Genomic DNA, 27,985 nt, shown 5'->3' on the forward strand with positions numbered 1-27,985 from the left:
AAATTTGCAGTAGTAATCACGAAAATACATGTTAGCTTGGTTTCTTTGCATTCTGGATGGTCATCTACCATTCAGGCACCTGCCATCCCCAAATGTCTGACTTAACAAGTAGGCTGAAGAGAAGAAACATATTTACTTCTTTAGGTTATCTTGGAGAAATTATAAATTAAGTAGAATTACACTGAACTCATGCAACTAACAATCCAGCTTATTATTCAACACCTTAATCTTAGACCTTACCTTCTTAGCTCAAAAGAAAAGAAAATGTTTAAGAAGAGAGAACTAGTCTAATCAGGATTTTCCTCTTTATTTTGGTGGGGGAGTGCCTAACATATATTGACCCCCCAAATTCTAATATTTATTAACTAAAATTAGTTATTATTTGATATCTAATATTTATTAAGAATATTATTTTTATTAAGAAGATTATTAAGAAGATTAAAAGGTAGTAATGGCTCTTAGAGACATTTGAAAATTATTATTATTTTGCAGAAATGCATTTTTTCAAATTACTATATAAGAATGACTTGTGATTTTAAAATCTATTAACCAAATGCTTTGTTACCCTAGAATAACCTAGAGCTCATATAATACACATCCTTATTTTACAAATAAGGAAACTGAGGCATGTGAGTAAACGTCATTTCCAAATCACCCTGTTTGGTGGTAGGGCAGCATTTCACCTCCTGGCAGGCCTCTTCCATCATGCTTCATCTTTGCTATCATTCTGCAGTTTGGAGGTGGCTTGCAGGTTTTACTGGGTTCTAAAGAGCACTTCTAGAGCATTTAGAAGAAAATCAAACCACGAAAAACAATCTTTGGAACTCTGACTTCATCAGAAAAGTCAATAACATTATCACATCTGACACAAAGCACCACCTTAGAAATTAAGCATTATACTTTGCAATACACATGGAAATCCATTTTTTAAGGGAGAAAATTACACAGGTATGGTAAAGTGTGTGTGTTTTAAGCAGTGAGGCTGATTTTGATCATAGCTGTGAAAAAAGACTGAGGGAGAAAAAGGCAAAAATATAAAATAACTATCGAGATGGCAAGAAAACTTAATAAATCAATATAATTACATAAGGATAATTTAAATTTCAAAAATGAATCATAGAATTTTAGGACCAGAAGAACCTGATACAATCCCCAGATTGAGGCCTGTTTATTATCCATGGGCAATAGCTGAAATTTAAATGTGAAGTTAATATAACCCTCAAGCTCCTTATGCATTTTGCTTCTTGACAACCTGTCTTTTTCTCCTCACATCTCCTAGAGCCATGAACTAGAGCAACCCTACATATTACAAAGAGCAGATATAAATGAATTTTTCAAGCTTGTCTTACTTACAACCTTTTTTTTTTAAAGATTTTGTTGTTGTTGATGTGGACCATTTTTAAAATCTTCATTGAATTTGTTACAATGCTGCTTCTCTTTTACGTTTTTGGCTTTTTTTTCTAGCTGCCAGGCATGTGGGATCTTAGCTCCCAGACCAGGTATCGAACCCACACCCCCTGCATTGGAAGACGAAGTCTTAACCACTGGACGGCCAGGGAAGTCCTTACAACCTTTTTTTAAAGCAAAGATGACACTAAAACTGTCATGGTAGAATCAGAACTTTGACACAAGGAGAAAGACAGGTAGTTTGGGTTTTTAATTAAGCCCAACCTGAATAATGAATCAATGAATATCAGTGACGTGGGAGTATTACCAGTCAAACAGTATTATACAACAGGATAATTCTGAAAGTAATTAACATAATTAAAATGAAGTCTTCAATGTATGTAACAGAATATTTAGCTATTCTGCATCCTAAATTCTTCTTTGCCATTTGATTGCTTCTATTTAGTTTTTTAAAAAATACAAGTGTAATTCCTGGTATCCAATACTTTGAGCTCAGTAAAAAACAAAATACCAATAATTACTTTTAACTATTTTCCCTGGTCTTCTACATCAGACAAGGCAACTGAAGAATCACCATAACCTGACTGTAATTACTCCATTGCCTTATGTGGACTTCTGACAAAACAGTTCAAAAAGACTGATACTACAACCTATTAAGATTCCTCATTCTAGAATTTCCTGTAGCCACATCAACAATATTGTTTTCCCCTGTCTGTTACTCACGATATGGAACTTACTGAAGCAGAATTGTATAACAATGGCTTTTTTTAACACAGGATTCTACCAAACAGATCTACCTAATACATAAATTAGCACAATACATATGTAAGAGCATTAGTGTTTTCTATTCATAATTGTATATCTATGACTCTATGTTAAATGCCTCCCTCTTTTCATGTGGTCAACTCAATCATGTCCATAGTTGTCATAATCTGTATCATATATTGCATTTAATTTACATATTACCTTTAACCAAAAGGCTCTTAAAATCCAACCTTCTATATTTAGTATTGCAAGAACCAAACAGTGTCCAGCAACAGGACATTTTAAAACAAAATGAAACAAAACAAAAAAGCATAGCCTTTAAAGCTAGGCAGAACTGGGTTTGAATTCTGGGTCTTCCATTTATTAATGGAACAAACTAGGGCAAATTGTTTAATGTCTCTGAACTCAAAGTCCTTGTCTCTAAAAGATCAAAAATAATAATACACACTCTGTAGCTTTATTGTGAAAACTAAAGGACAAGTTACAATCCATTCAACCTTTATGGAGCACTGACCATACCTCAGGAAATACACCAGGCTCTGGGGATACACAGAACAGTCAGACATGGCCCCTACACCCAGGAAACTCACAGTCAAAACGGGGAGCTGCTACACAAATTATTACAAAATTTTTGAAAGTCCAATAATAGATATATGTACAAGGTATAACAGCAGCCGTCTGACTACAGGATTACAGAGAGTTGGGGAGGTGCTCCTCAGACCAAGAATGCAGGGGAAAGCACTCCTGGTAAAAGACCTGACAAAGGCACAAAAATGGGAAACTCAGCACACTTGGTGATTGTAGGAAATGCTATATTCTTGAGACAGAAGATGTGAGGCATCTATTGTGGGAGAACAGGCTGGAACCCCAAATGCCATAGAACTTCCAAACCAGTGGTTCTCAATCCTCATTGCATATTAGGCTTGCTCAGGAAGCTTTTTAAAAAATACCACTGCCTGGGCCCCAAACTCAGAGATTCTAATTCTTTTAGTCTGGGATGGATCCTGGGCATCAACATTTTTTAAAGAGCTACGCTGTGATTCTGAGGGGTGGCCAAGGGTTCAGAACCACTAGTATAAAACCATGAAAGAAATGTACTCCTTACCCTGGAAACAATAAGAAATGGATGTAAAAGGCTTTGAGATGATAGATGTCCAATAAACAATAGCTCCTTTCCCTTATCTTCACAATTTATGACAAAATATGTTTAGCTTTGAAACTGATGATCTACTCATTGAATCCCCCTATATTTCTTGCAAGTAAAATGTATGTTCTTTTGACAATTTACTGCCTGAATTTTGTTGTTGAGTTCAACCAAAATAATAAAAGTCTTAAAAGTTAAAAAAAACAGCATCACCCAACCAGCTTTACAACAAATGCTAAAGGATCTTCTCTAGGAAAGGAACGCAAGAGAAGGAAAAGACCTATAATAACAAACCCAAAACAATTAAGAAAATGGGAATAGGAACATACATAGCGATAATTACCTTAAATGTAAAGGGATTAAATGCTCCCACCAAAAGACACAGATTGGCTGAATGGATACAAAAACAAGACCCATATATTTGCTGTCTACAAGAGACCCACTTCAGAACTAGAGACACATACAGACTGAAAGTAAGGGGATAGAAAAAGATATTTCATGCAAATGGAAACCAAAAGAAAGCTGGAGTAGCAATTCTCATATCAGACAAAATAGACTTTAAAATAAAGACTATTAGAAGAGACAAAGAAGGACACTACATAATGATCAAGGGATCGATCCAAGAGGAAGATATAACAATTGTAAATATTTATGCACCCAACATAGGAGCACCTCAATACATAAGGCAAATACTAACAGCCATAAAAGGGGAAATCGACAGTAACACATTCAGGTAGGGGACTTTAAAACCCCACTTTCACCAATGGACAGATCATCCAAAATGAAAATAAATAAGGAAACACAAGCTTTAAATGATACATTAAACAATATGGACTTAATTGATTTTTATAGGAAATTCTATCCATAAACAACAGAATACACATTTTTCTCAAGTGCTCATGGAACATTCTCCAGGATAGATCATATCTTGAGTCACAAATAAAGTAAATTTAAGAAAATTGAAATTGTATCAACTATCTTTTCCCCCCACAACGCTATGAGACTAGATATCAATTACAGGAAAAGATCTGTAAGAAACTCAAACACATGGAGGCTAAACAATACACTACTTAATAACGAAGTGATCACTGAAGAAATCAAAGAGGAAATCAAAAAATACCTAGAAACAAATGACAATGGAGACACAACGACCCAAAACCCATGGGATGCAGCAAAAGCAGTTCTAAGAAGGAAGTTTATAGCAATACAATCCTACCTTAAGAAACAGGAAACATCTCGAATAAACAACCTAACCTTGCACCTAAAGCAATTAGAGAAAGAAGAACAAAAAAACCCCAAAGTTAGCAGAAGGAAAGAAATCATAAAGATCAGATCAGAAATAAATGAAAAAGAAATGAAGGAAACGATAGCAAAGATCAATAAAACTAAAAGCTGGTTCTTTGAGAAGATAAACAAAATTGATAAACCATTAGCCAGACTCATCAAGAAAAAAAGGGAGAAGACTCAAATCAATAGAATTAGAAATGAAAAAGGAGAAGTAACAACTGACACTGCAGAAATACAAAAGATCATGAGAGATTACTACAAGCAACTCTATGCCAATAAAATGGACAACCTGGAAGAAATGGACAAATTCTTAGAAATGCACAAGTTGCCAAGACTGAATCAGGAAGAAACAGAAAATATGAACAGACCAATCACAAGCCCTGAAATTGAAACTGTGATTAAAAATCTTCCAACAAACAAAAGTCCAGGACCAGATGGCTTCAAAGCCGAATTCTATAAAACATTTAGAGAAGAGCTAACACCTATCCTTCTCAAACTCTTCCAAAATATAGCAGAGGGAGGAACACTCCCAAACTCATTCTAGGAGGCCACCATCACCCTGATACCAAAACCAGACAAGGATGTCACAAAGAAAGAAAACTACAGGCCAATATCACTGATGAACATAGATGCAAAAATCCTCAACAAAATACTAGCAAACAAAATCCAATAGCACATTAAAATGATCATACACCATGAACAAATGGGATTTATTCCAGGAATGCAAGGGTTCTTCAATATATGCAAATCAATCAATGTGATACACCATATTAACAAACTGAAGAATAAAAACCATATGATCATCTCAATAGATGCAGAGAAAGCTTTCGACAAAATTCAACACCCATTTATGATAAAAACCCTCCAGAAAGTAGGCATAGAGGGAACTTTCCTCAACATAATAAAGGCCATATATGACAAACCCACAGAAAACATCGTCCTCAATGGTGAAAAACTGAAAGCATTTCCACTAAGATCAGGAACAAGACAAGGTTGCCCACTCTCACCACTATTATTCAACATAGTTTTGGAAGTTTTAGCCACAGCAATCAGAGAAGAAAAGGAAAAAAAAGGAATCCAAATCAGAAAAGAAGTAAAACTGTCACTGTTTGCAGATGACATGATACTATACATAGAGAATCCTAAAGATGCTACCAGAAAACTACTAGAGCTAATCAATGAATTTGGTAAAGTAGCAGGATACAAAATTACTGCACAGAAATTTCTTGCATTCCTATACACTAATGATGAAAAATCTGAAAGTGAAATCAAGAAAACACGCCCATTTACCATTGCAACAAAAAGAATAAAATATCTAGGAATAAACCTACCTAAGGACACAAAAGACCTGTATGCAGAAAATTATAAGACACTGATGAAAGAAATTAAAGATGATACAAATAGATGGAGAGATATACCATGTTCTTGGATTGGAAGAATCAACATTGTGAAAATGACTCTACTACCCAAAGCAATCTACACATTCAATGCAATCCCTATCAAACTACCACTGGCATTTTTCACAGAACTAGAAAAAAATTTTTCACAATTTGTATGGAAACACAAAAGCCCCCAAACAGCCAAAGCAATCTTGAGAACGAAAAACGGAGTTGGAGGAATCCGGCTCCCTGACTTCAGACTATACTACAAAGCTACAGTAATCAAGACAGTATGGTACTGGCACAAAAACAGAAAGATAGATCAATGGAACAGGATAGAAAGCCCAGAGATAAACCCACGCACATATGGTCACCTTATCTTTGATAAAGGAGGCAGGAATGTACAGTGGAGAAAGGACAGCCTCTTCAATAAGTGGTGCTGGGAAAACTGGACAGGTACATGTAAAAGTATGAGATTAGATCACTCCCTAACACCATACACAAAAATATGCTCAAAATGGATTAAAGACCTAAATGTAAGGCCAGAAACTATCAAACTCTCAAGGGAAAACATAGGCAGAACACTCTATGACATAAATCACAGCAAGATCCTTTTTGACCCACCTCCTAGAGAAATGGAAATAAAAACAAAAATAAACAAATGGGACCTAATGAAACTGCAAAGCTTTTGCACAGCAAAGGAAACCATAAACAAGACCAAAAGACAACCCTCAGAATGGGAGAAAATATTTGCAAATGAAGCAACTGACAAAGGATTAGTCTCCAAAATTTAAAAGCAGGTCATGCAGCTCAATATCCAAAAAACAAACAACCCAATCCAAAAAATGGGAAGACCACCTAAATAGACATTTCTCCAAAGAAGATATACAGACTGCTAACAAACACATGAAAGAATGCTCAACATCATTAATCATAAGAGAAATGCAAATCAAAACTACAATGTGATATCATCTCACACCAGTCAGAATGGCCATCATCAAAAAATCTAGAAACAATAAATACTGGAGAGGGTGTGGAGAAAAGGGAACACTCTTGCACTGCTGGTGGGAATGTGAATTGATACAACCACTATGGAGAACATTATGGAGGTTCCTTAAAAAACTACAAATAGGACTTCCCTGGTGACACAGTGTTTAAGAGTCCACCTGCCAATGCAGGGGACACGTGTTCGTGCCCCGGTCTGGGAAGATCCCACATGCCGCGGAGCGGCTGGGCCCGTGAGCCATGGCCGCTGAGCCTGCACGTTTGGAGCCTGTGCTCCGCAACAGGAGAGGCCACAGCAGTGAGAGGCCCGCGTACTGCAAAAAAAAAAAAAAAAAAAAAAAAACTACAAATAGAACTACCATATGACCCAGCAATCCCACTACTGGGCATATACCCTGAGAAAACCATAATTCAAAAAGAGTCATGTACCAAAATGTTCATTGCAGCTCTATTTACAATAGCCAGGACATGGAAACAACCTAAGTGTCCATCATCGGATGAATGGATAAAGAAGATGTGGCACATATATACAATGGAATATTACTCAGCCATAAAAAGAAACGAAATTGAGCTATTTGTAATGAGGTGGATGGACCTAGAGTTTGTCATACAGAGTGAAGTAAGTCAGAAAGAGAAAGACAAATACCGTATACTAACACATATATATGGAATTTAAGAAAAAAAAATGTCATGAAGAACCTAGGAGTAAGACAGGAATAAAGACATAGACCTACTAGAGAATGGACTTGAGGATATGAGGAGGGGGAAGGGTAAGCTGTGACAAAGCGAGAGAGTGGCATGGACATATATACACTACCAAATGTAAAATAGATAGCTAGTGGGAAGCAGCCGCATAGCACAGGGAGATCAGCTCTGTGCTTTGTGACCACCTAGAGGGGTGGGATAGGGAGGGTGGGAGGGAGGGAGACGCAAGAGGGAAGAGATATGGGAACATATGTATATGTATAACTGATTCACTTTGTTATAAAGCAGAAACTAACACACCATTGTAAAGCAATTATACTCCAATAAAGCTGTAAAAAAGGAAAAAAAAAGTTAAAAAAAGAAAAAAAAAGGAGAGGGAGAGGGAGAGTAAGAGAAGGCCAAAAACGGAGGTAAAAGGGATTCCATCTGGTGGCTTCCCCAGATAAATTAAGTGAGGACCAAGAAACATCTCTATAAGCACCTTAGCACACTATTTTGCACACAGCAGACTCTCAACACACTACAAGAAAAAAAAGGAAGGACAAGGAGCAATAGATTGTAACTCCCACGGGAATTTTTAAAGAGCTAACCATGTCGGTTTAATGAGTAACCAATTCCCATGGAATTCCTCTCTAGTCACACTTGCTCTATAATTCAAATGCCGGTTCTTGCTATTATCTGAAGCAAAAATTTTTACAATTGATGTAAACGTGTTCCACTGTTGTGGACATGAGCCTGTTTGGGGATGTATTACCCAAGGCCAGGGATTATGTCATATAGATCTCAGCAGCCAGGAGCCCTAGGTGAAGCCACATACACTGCCAAAAAAAAAAAAAAAAAAGGCTTTTCTTAGGTGAGTTCTTGAGAGGCATTCTGTGAATTTGCCTTGCTGAGTTTCCAGTTCTGACGTCACTGAAAGCCCTCGACTCTGTGATTCCTAGCGGCAGAGGACCCCTCTCTCCAGTGGCCCTTGCTCCAACAAAATGGAGGTGGAGGGGCTGGGCCAACACTGGCTTCAGCTCTGATTTTCTCCTCTCCATTCAGGAAGTCAGGCAGCCTCATTACCTATTTATGCCCTGCTATCTTCTGATACATCAGTCTCTCCATCATCTTGGCTATTAACCGCCCATTACTAGGCCTTCATTTCGGGCCTGAACAAGAAAACACTTTCTCTCAGAAGCCTGAAAGTCGGAGCAGACCTTTATGATCTTTAGCATCCTGAGAATAATACCATATGTAGTCATATTGAGCTGTAATTTAATCTGAGTGCAAGGAACTCCAACGTTTGGATGCAACAAAATCAGCAGACAAAATCCCTCAGATGAACCAGCCCTGGGAAACAGATACTCTACCTTAATGCAAGAAAGGGCTTGGGAGAAAAATTACAGGTCTTCCTGGCCTCACTGCTGACTTGACATTTGATTTTTGGAGTTACTAAAACTTTCTATGCTTCATCCTGTTTTTCCCCAAAGGTGAACTGAAAATAGTATGAATTATAGAATGCTGTGAGAAAAACACCTTATATTTTTGTTTATGGTGAAAGAGTATATAAAATCTTGTTGCAAAGAATAATGTAACTACTGAGAGCTAAATAAAACACAGGTAAAAAGAACAGAGGAGGGGAAAAGCAGTTAAGCTATTATATTATCAAATGAATAACTAGTCAGTTCAGCTCTAAATCGGATGATTTTAAAAGCACGCCTGGAACTTCCATGGTGGTGCAGTCGTTAAGACTCCGCGCTTCCAGTGCAGGGGGCGTGGGTTCGATCCCTTGTCAGGGAATAAGATCCCATATGCTGCACGGCGCAGCCAAAAGATATAAAATGAATAAATAAAGTTTGTTTAAAAAAATAAAAAGAAAAGCAGGCCTGGAAATAAGTGTCATCTCTGCCAGCTGGGTCACAGTCTTTCCTGGAGGCAACATCAGAAATAGGCCAAGTCTAAAGAAGAAAATTAAGAATGGTGAGTTCTTCACACCAACATTCACTTCACCCAGTTGTTAAGGCAATGGGTTTTTGTCTGCTTGCTTGCTTAATTTCACCTTCCTTATATAGATATTAGAGGCATCTGAGAGTTAAGGCTCACTTCCATGTAAGGGCCAGCTCCCAGTGTTTGAGGAAAGAAAAATCATGGCTATCGCTGACCAAAATGCCATGATAAATAGCTGACATGTAAGAATTCCATAGTATCTTCTTTAAGAAACAAATTTACATAGGGTAAGAAAGTTTCTTCTCTTCTAGAACTAAAGACTAACACTACATAATTATAGAAGACTTTCTGCTCACACATATACATATATACACATGCATACTAAACTTTAGAAGGAGCAGTTTCTTTCTTTAGTATCTCAACTGTCCAAGAGTTTTCCAAGAACACAGCCGGGAAATAATCTTAGTAAAATACTGCAAGAGGAAAGCTCCTGCTTAAAAGAAAAAGAAGGAAAAGGCAATAAGTCTCTAATATCAAGAATCTTCAAATGATGTTTTTTTATCTGTAACTTGACAGTCACCCACCAAGGTTTTGTGTCCCAGTAAAGAAAGACTGGGACACAAAATGAGACACAAACCTTGCAAAAATATCTATATTTTGGGGGATTTCCCAAGTAGCTAGAATGAAGATTGGTTGCAAGAACACACCAGTTATCTCAATTACCACAATTATGAAATGAAGGAAGGAATGGATATGTGTGTGTGTGTGTGTGTGTGTGTGTGTGAGAGAGAGAGAGAGAGAGAGAGAGAGAGAGAGAGAGAGAGGGAACTTGACCAATTAAGAGCAAGCATGCAGATTACCAGCCATCCCTAAGGAAACCATGTCTCAGAAATATGGAATCTTTCAATGCGTGCATAGGTTAGAACATAGCAAGAATCTGCTACAGAGATTTAGTATGACATGAATCTGCCCCCCAAATTCTTAAATTGATGGGCTTCCACATACTACCAGCTGGTGTCTCCAAGCTGCTTTGAAGGGTAACTCCTTGCCCTTAAATTATAGGGAAATTGAAAGAATCCATTCATGATTCATGTTTATTAGAAAACAAATACCCAATGAGAAAATTTTTGTTAAATGTGCTGCATTACATGTATCAGATCTATAGTTTTTCTGGGATATGGACTTCAAAAGCATCTGAATCTAAAGAAATTAAAGAGTAAAAATTTTCAAACACGCTACTAGGAAATATCTAAGGGGTAGCAAAATAATGAAATGACTCTGTTGGACAAGAGTAATGAAAAAACTCTAGACATTACTTTTCCTTGCACTTCCATTATTTATTGGCACTAGTGACTACTGCCCCTTGCAATAAGTAGATCAATCGTGTTACTTAATCCTTAGCACTAAACACTTTCCCTAGAAAAGTGAAATGCCTTTTAAAAATACATTGACTGTAAATAATCTCTAAAAGCAGGAATTCTAAGAGATACTGCTATTGAGAGAGATAGAAAACCTCACCAAACCAAGTTACATTATCCATTGTACATCCAATAATGCTCGCACGTGCATGTGTGTGCATACCTGTGTACACATCATGGCAGGAATAGCTTGTAGTCAGCTGTAACCTAGAAAATAATTACTACTTAAAACAAGTAAACTCTGCAGTGCTGGTGAGTTCAACTCTAAAAAGATCTAATAGAAGGAATAACTGCTGCTCTAAAATGGAGACAGGATATAAATCCTCACTGGAGGGTCTCTAGACCTAGGACAAGGTAACAGTGTCTAGTGATGTTAAGTCAGAATCAAATGTAGACTATCCCTTAGGCCTGAAATATGTCTTCATTACAAGAAAAAACCAAGACAAAACTTTGGAGATTTCTAACTATTGTTATGACTTTGTGTCTGAATAAAAAGAATGAAAATCCAGGTCTGACCACCCTTTTCTTCACTGGCATGAACTCGGCTCTTGATAGGAACAATATCATGTCAAAGGTTGATGGAACTTGACATCCTCTGTGTGAGAAACAAAGGGTAGGGAATTCCCTGGTGTCCAGTGGTTAGGACTTGGTGCTTTCACTGCTGAGGGCCTGGGTGCAATCCCTGGTCGGGGAACTAAGATCTCACAACCCGTGTGGTGTGACCAAAACAACAACACCCAAAAAAATGATCCAAAAAACAGAAAAGATTTACAGATAGGATCACAGGGAGCCATGACCTTGTGAAGGCGCATCAGTGGAGCTTGGGAGCCAATAGCTTGATTAGAGCCATTCATACTTCCCTCTGTTTAAACTCTCTGCCTTAACAAAAGAGTAAGCATGCAGGGGCACTGAACTGTTTTCAATGTTCCATACATGACTCAGGCTTCTACACTGTTGATGTGTTTTGACATAAAGCTGAATAAACCAAACTCTATAGTTGTTGCCTCTATCGGGGGCAAATTACGGCAGTTTAATGAGGCCTCTGTGCCTCTGACACACCGGGTTAAAGAAAGGATTCCTACAAGATATTCTGATTCTCTTTTATAAAGGAAAAATTCTGGGCACAGCCTTTCTTTCTGTTCATTTTATAATAGCTTTCGTTTGTTTGTTTCTTTTTACTTCTTGCTGCTCTGAAGTAAATGAATACTTTGAAGTAACACAGAAGTCACTTCTCAATTCATTTATTAATTGAAATGTCTTTTGGGGAGAAAATAGGAGAATGTCTTTACTTCTGAGAAGTGTGTACGTCGTCACTCTGAACTACCCCACCGAGCTTCTGGGAAGCTGCCTCCTGGCAAAGCCTCCTGACCAAAATGTTCCCTAGATCAGCATCCTCAGCAAACTGCCGCCAAGCCATCCTTTCTGTCCTTCTCTGGCTTCCCCTGCGGGTCCCATCCCCTCCCTCACCACCATCACGTCCTGAACCCTACCTGTGCTCAGGACTCCATGAGGACCATAGCGGACGCTATGAAAGATACAACCCCTGCCCACAGATCTGTATGGTCTGGTAAAACATGTTACTCTTGTACAAGGCAGTGACATAATCCAGTAGTACTAAACTCTTTTGTCCTAAAGAGTTTTCCCTCTCTTTTAGAACCGTGAGCAGTTACTTATGAAAAGTGGCAGAGGGTAGTGGCTAAGACTCCAGATTCCAGATTCTGTTTCAAATTCCACCCCTTCCCAAACTGAACAATCTTGGGCAAGTCATTTAAGCTCCCTGTGCCTCCGTTTCTCCATTTAGTAAATGGGAACAACAGTATCAACTTCTGAGGATTGCTGAGAAGACTGAATACCTGTAAAGTATATAGAACAGTCTAGTTCCCTCAATGTTATTTATTATTACACCACACGAGCGGCCAAAGTCTGAGGGTGCGTGACGAGAATTCTGTGTTACGTCCAGAAGTCAGAATTATTCTTGCTTCCCCCTTGTCACTTCCAGACGACAGTTCCTCTATTCCTCTCTCCTGGAGGTCCACGCCTCACAGCTACACCACCCTCCATTCTCAACTCTGGACCAAGTGCCTCTGTATTCCCAGCACTCAGTACCTCGTGTGACACAAAGCACATGCTCACTTACAAATTTAAAACAAATCTGACGACTCTTACCTGACAATAAGATGGATTTGCAAACTGTAAATTAGCCCAAAATGGGAAGTATTGCTAGTTCTCAGGAATATAACCCGAACAAAGGTTGCTTTCATACCGTCAGTTAAACCAATTATTTTATTGGTTTCTTTGTTAGTTCTCCAGTAGTTTATAAACACTATCACTGTTACAGAGGGTAAAACCTTTACCAGCTTATGCACTCTATTCCTTAAAAATTTCTTATCTGTGTCCCTGTGCTCATTTTATTCAATCAACATTTGTTGGTGAGTTTGTAGCCACTTGGCTACATGACTTGAAATGTGTATTATCTAAAGTTCAGAGGGAGAAGGATGGAACTTTGAGCTTTAGGGAACCTCAATGAGTTATGTGATTCAGTTCCCACCTATGAGAAAACATCTACTCAAAACCATCTTGAAAAAATGATTGCTGAGCCTATTTTGTATGTTTTTGAGACAGTTCCTCAACCTCTAATTGTAGTTTGTCCCAATGCTGAATCATCTTCTTTCCCCTCTTCAATAGCTAACAGAACTCTCTTAATGCAATTTAGACCTATTTCCTCCATTTGTGAAATAGGATACGTTCAAAGATGACTTGAAAGTATGCCTCTCATCTGTTAGGCACAGTAGAAACTATGTGTTACTTTGTAAGCTTTATGGCAGGCTAGCACTAAAAATATCTACCAACTACACAGGATAAAACATCCTGCAGGAAGAGTGATCCACAGCCATGCATGTATAAACATAAAAGAGAAGTACATTTAAGTGCACCAAAGTAATACCCTCTTGCAAAGAAGAATCCAAGTGCAATACATTGGGGGTGGCAGATGAATTACATTCAGCCACTCAAGTGAAAATTTGTGTGGTCTTCTTTGGTAAGATAATACAATCCTTTGAGAACATATAATGAAACTGAAAATACCGCCAGAGATATGGATACTTTCAAATAACTTCACTGGGAAAGCCCCCAATACAGTTTTCATTGAGATCCTCCATCACCCACCTTCTTTGGAGTAGTAGTCTTGTTACTCAAACTTGACAGTCATGCTCTAGCCTTGGAGTCATTGTATCAACTGTTCTCTCCTCCACAAAGGCTCTTCCACAGAAGAGCCTGGCTCACTTCCCACTCCCTTCAAGCTTTTCCCAATGTCACCTTCTCTGTGAGGCCTATTGGATCACCCTATTAAAAATTACAACCTATGTCCCCTACAACCCCGGCACTCCCAATGTCCATTATCATGCTATAATTTTTTCTTTTCTTTTCCATAGTACTTACCACCTTCTAATATACTAAATAATTTATCCTTTATTATGTTTTTGTCTATCTACTGGAACATAAGTCCCATGAAGAAACAAATTTTTTTTTTTTTAATTCATTGATGTATCATAAGAAGTCAGATAGTGCCTGCCTGTAGCAGATCCTCAATAAATATTTGGGGAGTAAATTTTTTAAACGTCAGTTCAAAAACCAAATCACAGGAATTAATTCCATCTCTCTCTCTCTCTCTCTCTCTCTCTCTCTCTCTCTCTCTCACACACACACACACACACACACACACACATACACACACACACACACACAATGTTAAAAATTGCCCAAAACAGTTATTGATAATCTGAAAAATAAAAGAACCAATGGAAAAATTTTAATTGCAAATCTGGCAAGTTTAAACTTTATCATAAAAGGAACAGGAATCTAAGTCTATTAAATATTTTCAGTCTTCTCAGTTCCCTCATTATTCAAAGATAGAACAAGGAAAAGAGAAATCAAGAATCTCTAGTTCTAGTGAAAACACGCTGCAGAGAACAGGAGCTATAAAAAGGCATGATTAATAGCTCAAACATAACTAAAATACCCAACTGCACAAGGGCCAGAAGGTACAGAGACAAGTGTAGCTTTTTCTCTCATTGAGCGAAATGTGAGAACTAAAACAGACTCAATGGCCCTATGGAGATGGGCTATTCCACGAAGACTCTCCAGACAGATACACACACACACACACACCACCAGCAACAATAATATCTGCACCTGGAGCTGCTCTTGCTGAACACTTTCTGCAGTAAGCATATGATGCTAAAAGAAAAGCATACGGGCTTCTTCTAACCCAATTATTTCTTGAGAAAGAGAAATAACACAAACAATTAACTTTGGAATAACCGATTTTGGAAAGACTGTTTGTTGAAAACTGTTGGAAATTCAGGAACACATGGTTGATTGATTAAGTGTTAAAATATTTATTAAATATGGGAATCCACTACAAGAAAATGGAAGTTCTTCCATGGAGCTGAAGGCCACATCTAAGGCTGGGCTGCGTCGGCTCAGCAAGAAGCTGAGCAAAGGAACTGATTATCACGACTGGTTTACAATGGGACCAAAAACAGTAGAATGACAAAAAGTAGAGAGCCAAAAGAGAAAGGGAAAACTGAGAACTGAGGATGACTAAAAGTTTCATTAAAAGCTATATTAAAAACCACTGATCGTATGCTTTAAAAGGATGAATTTTATGGTACATGAATTATATTTCAATAAAGCTGTTATTAAAAAACTATATTCAAAATTAAGATTGTGGTCATAAACATAATTCAAATGCAGAAGAGGAACGGTCTTTGTTATAATAACTGCTACCTTTTATAAAATTCTGGGAGCCCTTCTTCCTCAACTGTCTGTTCCCTTAGATTTTCGTCTTTTGAAGTTCTTAGATTTTTGTCTTTTTTTTTTTTTCTTTTTTTTGCAGTACGTGGGCCTCTCACTGTTGTGGCCTCTCCCTTTGTGGAGCACAGGCTCCAGACGTGCAGGCTCAGCGGCCATGGCTCACGGGCCCAGCTGCTTCGCGACATGTGGGATCTTCCCGGATCAAGGCACGAACCCGTGTCCCCTACATCGGCAGGCGGACTCTCAACCACTGCGCCACCAGGGAAGCCCGATTTTTGTCTTTTGAACATGTTTTTAAAACATGGTTTTGTTTTTTGTTTTTTTGGTTTTTTTTTTTGCTGGACGCGGGCGTCTCACTGTTGTGGCCTCTCCTGTTGTGGAGCACAGGCTCCGGACGCGCAGGCTCAGCGGCCATGGCTCACGGGCCCAGCCACTCCGCGGCATGTGGGATCTTCCCGGACCGGGGCACAAACCCGTGTCCCCTGCATCGGCAGGCGAACTCTTAACCACTGCGCCACCAGGGAAGCCCCTAAAACATGGTTTTTTTTAAATAAAATAAAACAAGCTATTAAATGGAGCATCCTATCCTCTACTAAAATTAAAAATATAGCTTCCAACACTCAGCCTAGTTTGGGAAGTATGAGTCCAAGCTTTATCTCACTGCCCGTTAATCTCTTCATGTTGTGCCCTCCCTTCCTTTCCTCACTTCCCAGCTGGGAGCAGCCGTATGAGGATACAGACTATTGAGGGCTCAACTAAGGCAGAGATGCTTCCCATCCCAAAGTAATGGAGCTGCATTGTTACTCATTTAATTAAAAAAAAAAATCCCACCTGATGTTTGAACAAATATTATATTGGGGGTTGGGGGAGTAGGAGGACAAGATTAACTTGGTTTGTTAAATTCCTGGAAAAAATGCAGTGAGACCAAAGCTGGGACCCAGAATTAGAACGAGGGTCCAAATTGTTCTACCCTCCTGGAACATTTGATGCAAATCACAGCTCTTGTGAAAACAATCGAAGAAATCCAGTGATCTGTGTACACAAGAAACTGGGCAAACAGTTTTATACCAAGATATAATCATTATGGGAGCTAAAAAAACGACAACAAAAAAAAGAGCTAACATGTACGGAGCCCTTACCATAGGCCAAATGCTCAGCTACAAACTTTATGCATTTTATCTCCTTAATCCTCACAACATATAAGCTGGGCACTATTCTTATTCCTATTTTATTGGTGTAAAAACTCAGGATTAGAGAAATTAAGTGCAGTTAGTGGCAAAGGTGGGCTTTGAATCCATGCACTCTAATTCCAGGTTCTTAAACTCTTAATCACCATCCTACAATACTTTCTTAGAAGAAAACTATATATCAGGGAGTCGTTTTACTAAAAATGAAGACTTATTCTAAAACTATAGTAGATTCGGCAGTAGTATAGTAATACATAAACACAATCATGTAGAAAAGAATCGATATGGATAACATCAAGAAAATTTTTTTTAATCTGTTACAACAAAAGATACCATGAGAATGAATAGATAAGCCAGAATTTTTAAAGTATTTGCAACAGAGATAAACAATAGGAGAGAATCCATAACACACTTAAAATGCCTGTAAATCAATAAGAAAAAGACACTTGAAAAATGGGGAAAGTATATAACTAGGCCATTCAAAGGAAGAAATACAGATTACCAAAGGTGCTCTACCTCATTAGTCATCAGGGAAATGGAAAGCAAAGTAATCAGACACTATTTCACACCCATAATATTGTTAGAAATTTTAAAGTCTTATGATTCCAAATGATGATAAAGATGGGGATACACAGAAATTCTCATGCACCATGGGTGGAGTATAAATTGGTATATCGTTGTGTGATTTGTCAATATGTGGAGAAGTTGAGAAGGGACAAACCCTAAGAATCAACAATTTCACTTCTAAATATATGCCCCACAGAAACACACGCACATGTATGCATTAATGGCATACACTGCTTATAACATCAAAAAATCAGGGTCGGGCTTCCCTGGTGGCGCAGTGGTTGAGAGCCCGCCTGCCGATGCAGGGGACACGGGTTCGTGCCCCGGTCTGGGAAGATCCCACATGCCGGGGAGCGGCTAGGCCCGTGAGCCATGGCCGCTGAGCCTGCGCGTCCGGAGGCTGTGCTCCGCAACGGGAGAGGCCACAACAGTGAGAGGCCCACGTACCGCAAAAAAAAAAAAAAAAAAAAAAAACAGGGTCAATCTATAAATGCCATTGATAGGAAAATAAATACATAAATGAGGGTAGGTTTATAAAATGGTAAGCCAGACAGCAATAAAAAGGAATGAATTCAATTACTTTACCTGTATCAAGATAAGAGACTGAAAATCAAAGTCTGTCACATTATTCTATCTACTTTTTGGTATATTTAAACTATTTCAAAACATAAGCTTTTTAAAATTAAAAAAAGTAACAAAAGTTGTCTTGAAGAAATTTTCATATGCACCTTCACGTGCTTGATTTCACTGATGTCACACATAACAGCTCAGGGGTGAGTAACACAGCCACAGAGATGTCTTTAATACTGTTGCCAAGAAAACTATAAGAAACAAAAATTAACAGCTGGAAGCTGCCAGGAGGCACATGACTCAATCTTTAAAACCTTAGCCTGAGCTGCCTCACAGGTACTGCTAGGCTCCCCTGCAAGGAATCCTGTAGGACAGTTTTTTAAACTGTGGATCAGATCATGACCCATTAGAGGGCTCTGAGATCACTTTAATGAACCATGCCAGGATTTTTTAGAAAATGTCAAAGAACAGAGTAGAATGAAAAGCATACACTGCATGCTTCAAGGATAAGTATTGTTTCACAACACACTTGTTTTGATCTTTGGTGTATGTGTGTGTTTTCACTTGTTCATACGAAAACTTTAACACAAATGTTCAGCAGTATTATGCATGATTTCCCCAAAGTGGAAACAACCCAAATCTCCATCAAAGTGAATGGATAAATAATGGATGTTATTCATCAATAAAAAGGAATGAGGGGACTTCCGTGGTGGTACAGTGGTTAAGAATCTGCCTGCCAACGCAGGGGACACAGGTTCGAGCCCTGGTCCAGGAAGATTCCCACATGCCGCGGAGCAACTGAGCCCCTGCACCTCAACTACTGAGCCGGCATTCTAGAGCCTGCGAGCCACAACTACTGAGACCACATGCCACAACTACTGAAGCCCACACGCCTAGAGCCTGTGCTCCACAACAAAGAGAAGCCACTGCAATGAGAAGCCCACACACCACAACAAAGAGTAGCCCCCACTCACCACAACTAGAGAAAGCCTGGGCGCAGCAACGAAGACCCAACGCAGACAAAAATAAATAAATAAAATAAATAACTTTTTTTAAAAAAGGGATGAGGTAAAAACGCATGCTACAACATGGATAAACCTTGAAATCATTATGCTAAGTAACAGAAGCCAGTCACAAAAGACCAGATAGTCTATGATTCCATTTTATGAAATGTCTAGAATAGGCAAAGCTATAAAGACAGAAAGTAGATTAGTGGTTGCCCAGGGCTGGGGGTGCAGCTAGGCAGGGCGGGAGGGAGTCTGGGGAATGTGTATGGGATTTCTTTTTAAGGTGAGGAAAATGTTTAAAACTGACTATGGTGATGCTTGCACAATTGCTTGAATATACTAATAAACTTTGAATTGTATACTAATGTTAAATGGGTGAATTCTATGGTATGCAAATTATACTTCAATAATGGCCTTATAACTATATATAATGAAAATATGAATTATTTTGTTCCTGAGATTATACTAAATCAGCTGAAGTCATGTTAAAGAGTTCATTTTTGTGGGCCAGTTACTTAATCTTAACATTTTGACATGGGACCCCCTTCCTGACACAAGACCTTACTTTCTTTTCTCATCATAAACCTACTTTCAGATCAATCCTTCATTCACACTATGATATTAATGCTTGAAAACAGCTCAGAGGGCCATCCCTCTCTAGGGTCTCTACTTATACCAAAGTGGCTATTCTCAAGTGGTGTGTTTTCTGATTTAAATCAAATGTGCATATCTTTTAGAGCATGGAGGTTTCATAGAGTAATAGTTCTATAAGAGTAGTATCTACCACCTAAGAAATAAAGGAAGCAAATATTTTTTACTCAGCATAATTCTCTGGAGTTTTGTTTGTTTGTTTTTTGCCACTTGGCATGTGGGATCTTGGTTCCCCAACCAGGGATTGAACCCGTGCCCCCTGCAGTGGAAGTGCGGAGTCTTAACCACTGGATGGCCAGGGAAGTTCCAGAAAGTAAATATTTTATATTAACTTGTTAGTCCACGATAGGGAGGTAAAGATTGAGAAAAAAATAAAACAAAATATTAGACAAGAAAGTATTGGAGGCTTAGTTACAGGGAGAAAAAGAGGATGCTGTCCTTGGTTCAAAAAAAAAAATCAAAACTCCACGAACAAATATCAGAAAAACTCCTTAGCTAAATATGTCATACGAGTTCAGAACTATCAGAAATACTATATGTCACTTTCCCAGAAGACAGACCTCATTGTCTTAAAGAAAATACAGCTCCAGGCAGCAAATGGCAAAGTCTGATGAATAAAGTCACACACAAAGGTTAAATAGCTTGGATTTATTTGTGTTGGGAGAGACAGGGCTAGAAACTGACATGAATGATTTTGTCACAGTGATTAAAGCAGCCGGGAGATAGCAAGGCGGCTTTATATGGTAGAATATCAGTCTGCCAATCATTGTCCAAGTTCCCACTGCTTTCTCCAGTCTTCTCTCTCCTAACCTCATGGCCCTGCCTCACATGTGAAGCAAGGGGGACAGCTACTGCAGTTCAGGTGCTCACTGTGATGGGATCCTCACAGAACCTGGGCGTTCTATATAGACAGGGTGGCTCTGTCGGGCCGGCAAGAATGTACGCGGAGGGAAAAAAAAATTTTTTTCAATAATAATAAAAAAAGAATGTACGCCGAGGGAAGGGGAAGAAAGAGGTCAGGGATAAGGTATAAATGTGGAAGGAGGCCCGTGCTCCTCTCGAACCCATCCCAACAAAAGATTTTAACAATCCGGAGGAAAGAAATACTGTGATGGTTGGAAATACATCAGAAGAACATAAATGGTCACAGAACACTTTTTCTGCATCTTTGAGATTGAAAACTGAAACAAAGGCAGACCATAAATATTGGCTGAGTACCACCTATCCATCAGGCAGAGTGTTAAGCAGTGAACAAATAATGGTGAAAACGAATGACAAAGCTCCAGCCCAACATTAGGGTCCATCTCATGGGGACACCTTCTATTAACCCACCCAAACGATCAGTGCACCAATACCCCTGCACCAACACACACACACGAGCAGGAATAATTTTATGCCAAGCCTGTGAGGCAAGTTGAACTATTAGTATACCTGTAAAAGTGCCTCGTCATTGCTCAATGCTGAGTCTGAATCCTGCAGCAATGGAGCAATGGACCCCTCTGGAAGACTCTGAGAAGTGACACGCTCAGAAATTGTGGAGGATGGACTAGAAACATAACTCAGAGTTTAAGTCCAGGGGATTATGAGCAGAGAGAACAAGGAGAATGATTTTCGGAAGGCGACTATTCCAACAGCAAAGAGCAGAAGTGAAACTCACTGCAATCCACACCCAAAGAAGGGAATGAATGAGGGACAATTTAAGGGGAATAAAAGAAACAACAAATGAAAAAGAAAAACCACATTAAAAACAGGTTTAAAGGTAAGTAGTAGAGTGGGAAGCTTGTTGAACTGTAACACATTTTGCAAATCCCAAAATAAGTCAGTCCAGCAACAGGCAACAGGGATGGTTCCCAACACTGAATATAAATAACCTTTCAGAGACTTGTTTTTACTTTAGTTGCTAAGAGAAAAAGAGGCATTTGACAGAAAGAGAGTAGGGGAAAAAATACAAAATAAACCAAGGGTCATAGGGAAAGTGAACAGAGCAAGGCTATATTCACAGGAAAACGATAAATGGAAAGAGGCAACAGGAACGTGACAGAGCCTGAACTGAGAAATGAGAAAAGAAAGAGATGGGAGAAAAGAAAAAATAATCGACCAGGGAAAACCTGATATAACAGGGGTCTAGAGGCATAAGAATGGAACAGGGCTCTCTAAGTCATGGCATCAATGATGTCATCCAGTTCTCGTTTGCTTTTTGAGCACTTGCTATGTACAAGGCTCTGAGCTCAACGCTGGGAAGAAATAAAAATGGGTATTTTTTTATTTATGCCCTCACACCATGTTTTTCCCTAAATTAAAATGAAATAATTGTTACCCCGTCACCCTGGGACAACTGCAAACTTCATGATTTCATAATCAGAACACTTAAAAAAAGTCCTAAAAAACTCATTAGTCAATGACCTCAAGTAGATTTCATATTAAATTGGTTAAGTTATGAATGAATAGTACCTTCCCTTCATTAATTATGAGAGAACATTGTCCATGCAAGATCATTAAGAACTCTAAGGACATCATGCTAAACTTACCTCAGAAATTAAATTAAATGAAAAATTCATAGTATCTCAGCACCTCTTTTTACCCTGGAGGATGCTGAGGACCAACAAAAGTTGCTACACACCATGGTGAAACAGCCTCGTCTCTAGTCACTCATCCAGTCAGAAATGGCTTCACCTTTGGTGATAACAATGAACACAACTTGAATTTTGCCCACCTTCTTATCAATCAATATCTGTCCAAGCTTTCAGGTACTTTTATGAGGAAATCAGTTTGAAAAAAAGCAATGTGCTATTTATAGCTAAACAAGCTGTATACTTTTGTAAAACATAAGAACGATTTTCCTGTCCTGCATCAAAACTTCCATTACCTTCAAAGATGTTTAAGTTTCTATCATAGTCAATAAAACTCTTTCTAAGAAATGATGGCTTGATTACTTAACACAATGGTAAATTTGTTAATGTATCTGTAAAACAAAATTTCCCATTCTTCTTAAACACTTCCCTAAAGTTTTCTTGAAAAGCATATCAAAGTACTCCTAACTATTGCTAAACTTCAGGTGATACCAAACTAATCTTGAAAATAACCCACTATTTATAGCAAATGGAGACTGACACCAAAATTATCCATCTCAATAAGAACAAATTTTCCAAACTCCCACTTACAAACACTCTTCCATTATTAACATACATTTTTTTAAACACGTACCACATGCCATGTAAAATGAGCTTGTTGCCCATTTTGCACAAACTAAGTGTGATTTTTCAGAGCATCAGCTGTCACATGAGTTAGGAAATCAATCCTTATGTAAGTGTCATCTCCTGATCCAGGGCAGGCACAGTCTGCAGTCTGAACTACGTTAGTGGGGAAAAGAGCGGGCCCCTGAAAGCCCCCTCCCACTAGCCTGCAGAGCCTTAGACAAGACCAGTGAAGAATATGATCTTGGGGGAGGAAGGAAGGAGGGAAAATAAGGAATAAAGAAGAAGAAGAATAGGAAGGAGGAGAAGAAGAGGAGGAAGAGGAGGCGGAGAAGAGAATGAAGTGGAGGAAGAGGGAGGGGGACAGGAGTAGGGGGGCAGAAGGAGGAGAAAGTGGTCCCTCCCGCTGAACCAAACACTTAAAGCTCCTGAGGGCGTGGAAACAATCCCAAGGGCCATTAGAGCGAGTCTGGCTAAAACACACACGGTTAAAAAAAAAAACACGAGACCTGAGTCAAGAGTGGAGCCAACCCCTGAAACCTCAAATGGGCTGAGATCAAAAACTCAGAAAGTTTCTCAGAATTTTTCAGGTTACTCTCTCTAGTTGAGCCAGGAGGATACTGGACTGAGCTGGCTCAGTGGACCCAGTGGACACTCTCTAGACCTGATTTTTTTTTTTTTACTTCCCTGAGCCTCGCCTTCCACTACCCTTTTACCCATAGCCTGCTCCTGCCCCATGGCCTGATGACCCAAGATTACTCTTCTGCAAACTGCTACGACTCCAGCCTACCCTAGGTTAATACTACCCTGCATGACCTTGACTGCTAAGGATCCACAGCTAGGTTCCAGGCCAGACTCCTGACAGGATAGTCCAAAGGCATTCAAAATCCACCAGGGAATTCATGGACACCAGGTCTATGAAGGGGCAGCTCTCTGTGCAGCATCTTGCTATCAAATCCAAAGAAAGAGAAACCACTGAGAGCAAAGCTTGAGCTCTGACCAGGAGTAGCAACTGGTGTGTACCAGCCTGACCCCAAAATCCTCACCTCACTAGAGGAGGAAATGAAGGCAATTTCTCCCAAAGAACCCTGCTTAAAAGGCAAATTAAAACAAAAAAATACATAAGAATAGAAATTGACCAGCTAGGGGCATGATTCAGTGCCAAACAGAATAAGAGGTCGAAGAAAACTGTCAACCGGTTCTACTGCCTTGGGCAGAAAATTTTAAAACGACTTGCAAAATGTGAGCTCTTGAGGTCTAGCTTCAGGGAAGTATCATCGATTTCCCATCTTCGAAGAGTCATCTAATGTTCCTTACTTGGGACCAAAAAAAAAAAAAAAATGCAGCAAAAGAGCAACTACTCCTAAGTGCTAAAATCCCCTCATACAAAATTGATTTTTAAAAAGGAGAATAAAAATGTTGATTTACCCTTACAGATGAATATGATTCTGAAACATCGTTTCAATACAAACAACAAATAGATTGTGAGACAGGATGGAGCAGGAGGAGGGAAGGATTAAGGCTCCTTACTCTTTCTCTGTCTAGCTTTAGAACTGCTGATATTTCTGAATCATGGTACAACATTTTAAATTTTATCTTCAAAATCAAGTTATATATAATACTCTGCTCTAGGGAAAACAGATTTCTGTCTTAAAAGCAACCAGAAGGTAAAATCAAAAAGTAAAGGACACCGGGCTTCCCTGGTGGCGCAGTGGTTGAGAGTCCGCCTGCCGATGCAGGGGACACAGGTTCATGCCCTGGTCCGGGAAGATCCCACATGCCGCGGAGCGGCTAGGCCCGTGAGCCATGGCCGCTGAGCCTGCGCGTCCAGAGCCTGTGCTCCGCAAAGGGAGAGGCCACAACAGTGAGAAGCCCACGTACTGCAAAAAAAAAAAAAGTAAAGGACACCTAGAAGTTTAAAATCAGTTTTTCTATATGATGTTTTCATATTTTTAAAAATACAGCATATTGGGCTTCCCTGGTGGCGCAGTGGTTGAGAGTCCGCCTGCCGATGCAGGGGACGCGGGTTCGTGCCCCGGTCTGGGAGGATCCCACGTGCCGCGGAGCGGCTGGGCCCGTGAGCCATGGCCGCTGAGCCTGCGCGTCTGGAGCCTGTGCTCCGCAACGGGAGAGGCCACAACAGTGAGAGGCCCGCGTACCGCAAAAAAAAAAAAAAAAAAAATACAGCATATTGAACTCCATTTCTATGTCAAATAATTGTAATTATCAAAGGGGTTGTAAATTCAATATTTGAAAAGACTAAAATTATTCATGCATTTATTCATATGGAGCCCAACCTTATTCCAAAAAAGATTTCAGCTTGTTTTATGTGGACAATTACAAGATAAAATAAAATGTTTAAGTAGATGAGGAACCCAGGGGAGACGGAAAACTCTTTAATTCAATAAATATTTATTAAGCACCAACTCTGTGCCAGTCACTGCTCTAGGCAGTGGAGATGTGTGGTGACGGAACAGACAAGATCACTATTCTCATGTAGTTTACCATCCAGTGATGGCATACTGAAAGAAAGACAATAAACAAGTCAATCGTTAAAAAGAATGTCAGGGGCTTCCCTGGTGGCACAGTGGTTGAGAGTCCGCCTGCCGATGCAGGTGACATGGGTTCGTGCCCCGGTCCGGGAAGGTCCCACATGCCGCGGAGCGGCTAGGCTGGTGAGCCATGGCTGCTGAGCCTGCGCGTCCGGAGCCTGTGCTCCGCAACGGGAGAGGCCACAGCAGTGAGAGGCCCGAGTACGGCAAAAAAAAAAAAAAGAATGTCAAGTGCTAGGAAGAAAAAAGACTAATGGTGACAAGGATGGGAGTGGAATGGGAATACTTTAGAAAAGTGGACAGAGAAAACCTGTTGAGATCACTTTTTTTAAGCCTAATATTAATTTAGTCTAACATGCGCTTGAAAATGTGCACAGTTATGACTTCCCAGGTTGATAAATTATCACTAGTCGAGAGAGATTTCAGATGACTTTGGCATTGAAATAGGAATGATGAGAAAGAACAGGACAATGAGCTAGGAATGAAGCTGCTATGAAAACTTATGCTGGGACTTCCGCTTTGGAGGAGGACACAATTCGCCTTGAAACTTTTGGCATCCAAGTCAAGGAAGGAAACACAGTTACAAGATAGATCTCTCCTCTTAGTCATGCTGAGACACCATGTGTAATGTTCTCCAAGACTTCAATGAATAATGTAACTGGTTTCTCAGGAATATTTCTTACAATGTCCTTCAAAATATCCTTTAGAAAAGCCTGGAAGGTGATTGAAGAGGTCAGGGAAGTGACTGAGAAAACTGATACCAATTCAGATACCAAACTCCCTTGTGACTAACTGAAATCCAAGAAGATTTAAGAAAAAATATCTTAAACCTTGAGAATACAAAGAGCTCCTAGACCCTGGGTACAAACTGGAATCCCCTGGAGAGACTTTTTAAAATACTCCCACCCCGGAATGCACTATGGAGGAATAGATGATAATTCTCCATAAATAGTTTCTGTTAAGTGAATTTCTGGCAGATTAAACTCCAACAAGTATTCAGAGTGCAGATGTTCTCTGCTGCCATTTAGAAGAAGATTCAGATATTTCCATGTGGTTAAAAGAATATCTGAGGTAGAGGTAGAAATTATACCCATTTCTAGAAATGAAGACATATAACAAGTGTGAAACAGGACATCAATTCACCCCTGAATGAAGCTAGTGAGGGAGGAGACCAGGGCAGGGCCAAGAGTTTTAAAGAAATGTTAGGTCTGTTCCAATACATAGATGACACAGTAACCACATGTTAAATAAGAAAGATTACAAGAGGCTTATTTTATGTGGATCTCTAACATTTTCTTTGAGAATTCTTAACCCAATTCTACTACTTGTCAGTTGTATGACCTTGGGCTGGTTAATTAGCTTCCTTAAGCCTCAGTTTCCTCATCTATAAAATGGGTATAATAATATCTACCTCATAATGAGAGATAACACATTTAAATCGCTCAGCACAGTGTCTAACACATGGTAAGTATTCAGTAAATATTAATTCTTATTTTTAACTCTTTCCCTCAATATTTGCTTTCTAATGCTTTTACTACCAAAGTAAACACATCCAGCTAGATGTTCACAGAAGCTATCATTTTGGTTATTATTACATCTGTCTTTGACCTGAATGCTTTGACATCTGGGACTCTAGAGCTACTTGTTCTATGAAGACACAAAAGATATTTTGTATCTTTTCATTTGGAGAAGGATACACAAACACGGATTCCTTTTTAACATTTCATGTTTCTGCTTTATGAAACTTAAAGCAGAAGAAGAGCATGTATAATTTTGGTACTGACAACTGGATCCTGAAATCTTTGATTTACGAAGGAAGATTATAACAATCAATGTTCACATGCAGTTCCAAAACAAAACATACATCCTTTGAGAGGTGTTTCTAACCTTTTAAATGTTAAATATCTTTATATATTCCATTCTCATTCTCAAGGTAGTAGAAATGAAGCATTCCTACTGTGTTCCGCAAGTTTCTTCACTACTATACAACTTTTAAAAACATTTTCAAGTGCTGCAAGAAATATATAGTTCCAATGGGACAGATGTAAGACATCCTTTACCCCAGTGCCATTGAAAGATATCTAAGGAAATGTTGGTGACCTCCTGTGCTAAGGCCAGGTTAGCCTAGTGCTTCAGCACATAGGCAGTGCAGTGGAGCTGAAGTGTCTGGGTTCAAATACCCTCTCTGCTACCTACCAGCTTTGTGATTTTGCAGCTAAATATTACCTGTCACATGATTCTTGTGAGGATGTAATGAGACTGTACAGATCAAAAGTACTCAGAAAACTGTTCAGCACATAAAAAGTAACCACATGAGTTACCATTTATTAAATATTATTAAATATTTTAGTGTATACTATAACATGACAACACTATTATAAGTATTTCTCTTTTCCTGGTTTT

General features: G+C 39.1%; 1 protein-coding gene across 1 annotated transcript in view; it reads right to left on the bottom strand.

The window, feature by feature from the left end:
- The window catches only part of ADAM22 (ADAM metallopeptidase domain 22), a 241,009-nt gene that overhangs the window by 206,141 nt on the left and 6,883 nt on the right, over positions 1–27,985 (bottom strand). The window contains 2 exon segments of the mRNA XM_082845888.1: positions 10,770–10,790; positions 10,792–10,821. Of these exon segments, the coding sequence (XP_082702014.1) occupies positions 10,770–10,790; positions 10,792–10,821 (51 nt within the window).

The sequence above is a fragment of the Leucopleurus acutus genome, assembly GCF_964270905.1.
Source record: "Leucopleurus acutus genome assembly, chromosome: 9".
Lineage (NCBI taxonomy): Eukaryota > Metazoa > Chordata > Mammalia > Artiodactyla > Delphinidae > Leucopleurus > Leucopleurus acutus.